At 54.1% G+C, this 1,727-nt stretch overlaps 1 protein-coding gene across 3 annotated transcripts in view; it reads left to right on the top strand.

Annotated features, from left to right (window-relative positions):
* ARMC6 (armadillo repeat containing 6) overlaps positions 1-1,271 on the top strand; it is a 5,348-nt gene extending 4,077 nt beyond the window's left edge. The window contains exons 6-7 of one of the 3 annotated variants that reach the window (XM_027910401.1): positions 7-112; positions 923-1,271. In XM_027910401.1, the coding sequence (XP_027766202.1) occupies positions 7-112; positions 923-1,135 (319 nt within the window). In that variant the 3' untranslated portion in view covers positions 1,136-1,271. The remainder of the gene's footprint in view (positions 1-6; positions 113-922) is intronic. The other 2 variants (XM_027910402.1, XM_027910400.1) reach the window with 2 other exon arrangements.
* The last annotated feature ends 456 nt before the right edge of the window (positions 1,272-1,727 follow it).

Genomic DNA, 1,727 nt, shown 5'->3' with positions numbered 1-1,727 from the left:
GTGCATGTTGGCTCTTCGGAAGCCCGAGAACTGCAGCGTCATCATGGAGGGCGGTGGGGCCCTGGCAGCACTGCAGGCCATGAAGGCTCACCCCCGAGAAGTGGCTGTCCAGGTAGGTGTCCCAGGGCACCTGGGGCTTTGCTCAGGGCTGGGCTTGGCTGTGGTTCCTGTTTCCCTGGGATTTGGCAGATTCCAGCGGGTTTTGGGTGTGTTGGCGGGGCAGCAGAACCCCTCTGCGTCTGGCACCGTGGTCTGATCAGAGCCAGACTTGGTTTGGGTTTCAAAGCCACAAAGAATGAATTCAGGTTCATAAAACCATGGAATGCCCTGCTCCTCTTCCAGGCATTACTTTGCCTCCTCTTTGAAAGGGCAGGCTGAGGATAAGCTCCTTCGGGCCCAGCCTGTGCCATCAGTTCTACAAAGTCAAGTAAAACACCTGCACGGCAAGAAGTTTTGCCTCTTGTTTCTTGTGTGGGTCCCAGTAGGTTCTTTGCCCACTGTTGTGCTCCTCAGAACATTAAAAAAAAAACCAAAGAAAGTGTTTTCTGAAGGAGAGGCTTAAGCTCAGTGCCGGGGAAGGTGGGGCTGCTGCGTTAGAGAGTTCTTAGTGTTGTTCATTTAAATACTAAATATGAGTATTTAAATACTAAATATTAGTATTTAAAGAACAAATTGGTCTTGCCTGGCTGGTGTTTGAGATTTGCTGGTGTCCTGACCAAAGCAGGAGCTCTGGTTGTGTGAACCTCGAGGGGAAATAGCTTCCATGCCTTTGTCCCCTTTGTTGTTCCAGGAAATAGTTTGTTGCTGCCTGCAGCATCTCAGTTTGGTTTCCTAGAAAAGATGCCTTGGTTGGAGGCAGATCCTGCAGGGATGGGGTTTCCCTGCAGGAGGTTCTGATGTCTCTCTCTCTCTCTCTCCCCAGAAACAGGCCTGCATGCTGATCCGCAACCTGGTCTCCCGGAGCCGGGACTTTTCCCAGCCCATCCTGGAGATGGGAGCTGAGAACCTGATCACAGAGGCTCGTGCTGCCCACAGGGACTGCGACGACGTGGCCAAGGCTGCTCTGAGGGATCTGGGCTGCAAAGTGGAGCTGAGGGAGCTGTGGACAGGCCAGAAGGGGAGCCTGGCCCAGTGAATCCTCCCCGGGGCGGGGGGGCTCTGAAACACCTCTGCACCTGGAATCTTGACCGGGGGGGAAAAAAAACCCAACCCAGTGGCATGGATTAATCTGCACTGACACCCAGCTGGAATATCTGAAGCAAATGCCTGGCTTGGGAGGCTGCAGGGAACTTTTTCTCGGGAGCTACAGCTGCAATGGCTTTGTTGCATTCACAGGCTGCCACCCAACCCTGTGTCGTGATCATTCCCCTGGATCATCTAATGCCTGAAGATGATCTGCTCCCCTCTTAGCCGTGCTCCCTGTGTGCAGGACAGTGCTCTGCTCGTGCAGTGAGAGCAGCAGGGGCTCCCTCCTGCTCAGGATTTGTCCCCGTGCTCGTGGAGCCCGGTCCCGGGATGGACGAGGAGGAAACGGCACCGTTTGTGAATGTGTTTCTGTCCTGTTGTCCCGTTCCCCCCCCCCTGTTATTTTACTGCTGACCATCCTCCGTGCCGCTGCTTTGTTTGGGATTTTCAGCCAACACAACATTTGAAACAAAAGCAAAGTGTAAGGACTCGGAGTGACACACAGGGCCCAGAGGAACCTTCCCTGGGATGTTGCTGTTGGC

This window comes from Empidonax traillii, unplaced genomic scaffold (genome assembly GCF_003031625.1).
Source record: "Empidonax traillii isolate 1590-97213 ecotype Southwest subspecies unplaced genomic scaffold, ASM303162v1 scaffold3391:size13219, whole genome shotgun sequence".
NCBI classification, from domain to species: domain Eukaryota; kingdom Metazoa; phylum Chordata; class Aves; order Passeriformes; family Tyrannidae; genus Empidonax; species Empidonax traillii.
This window is presented reverse-complemented; position numbering and strand designations above follow the sequence as displayed.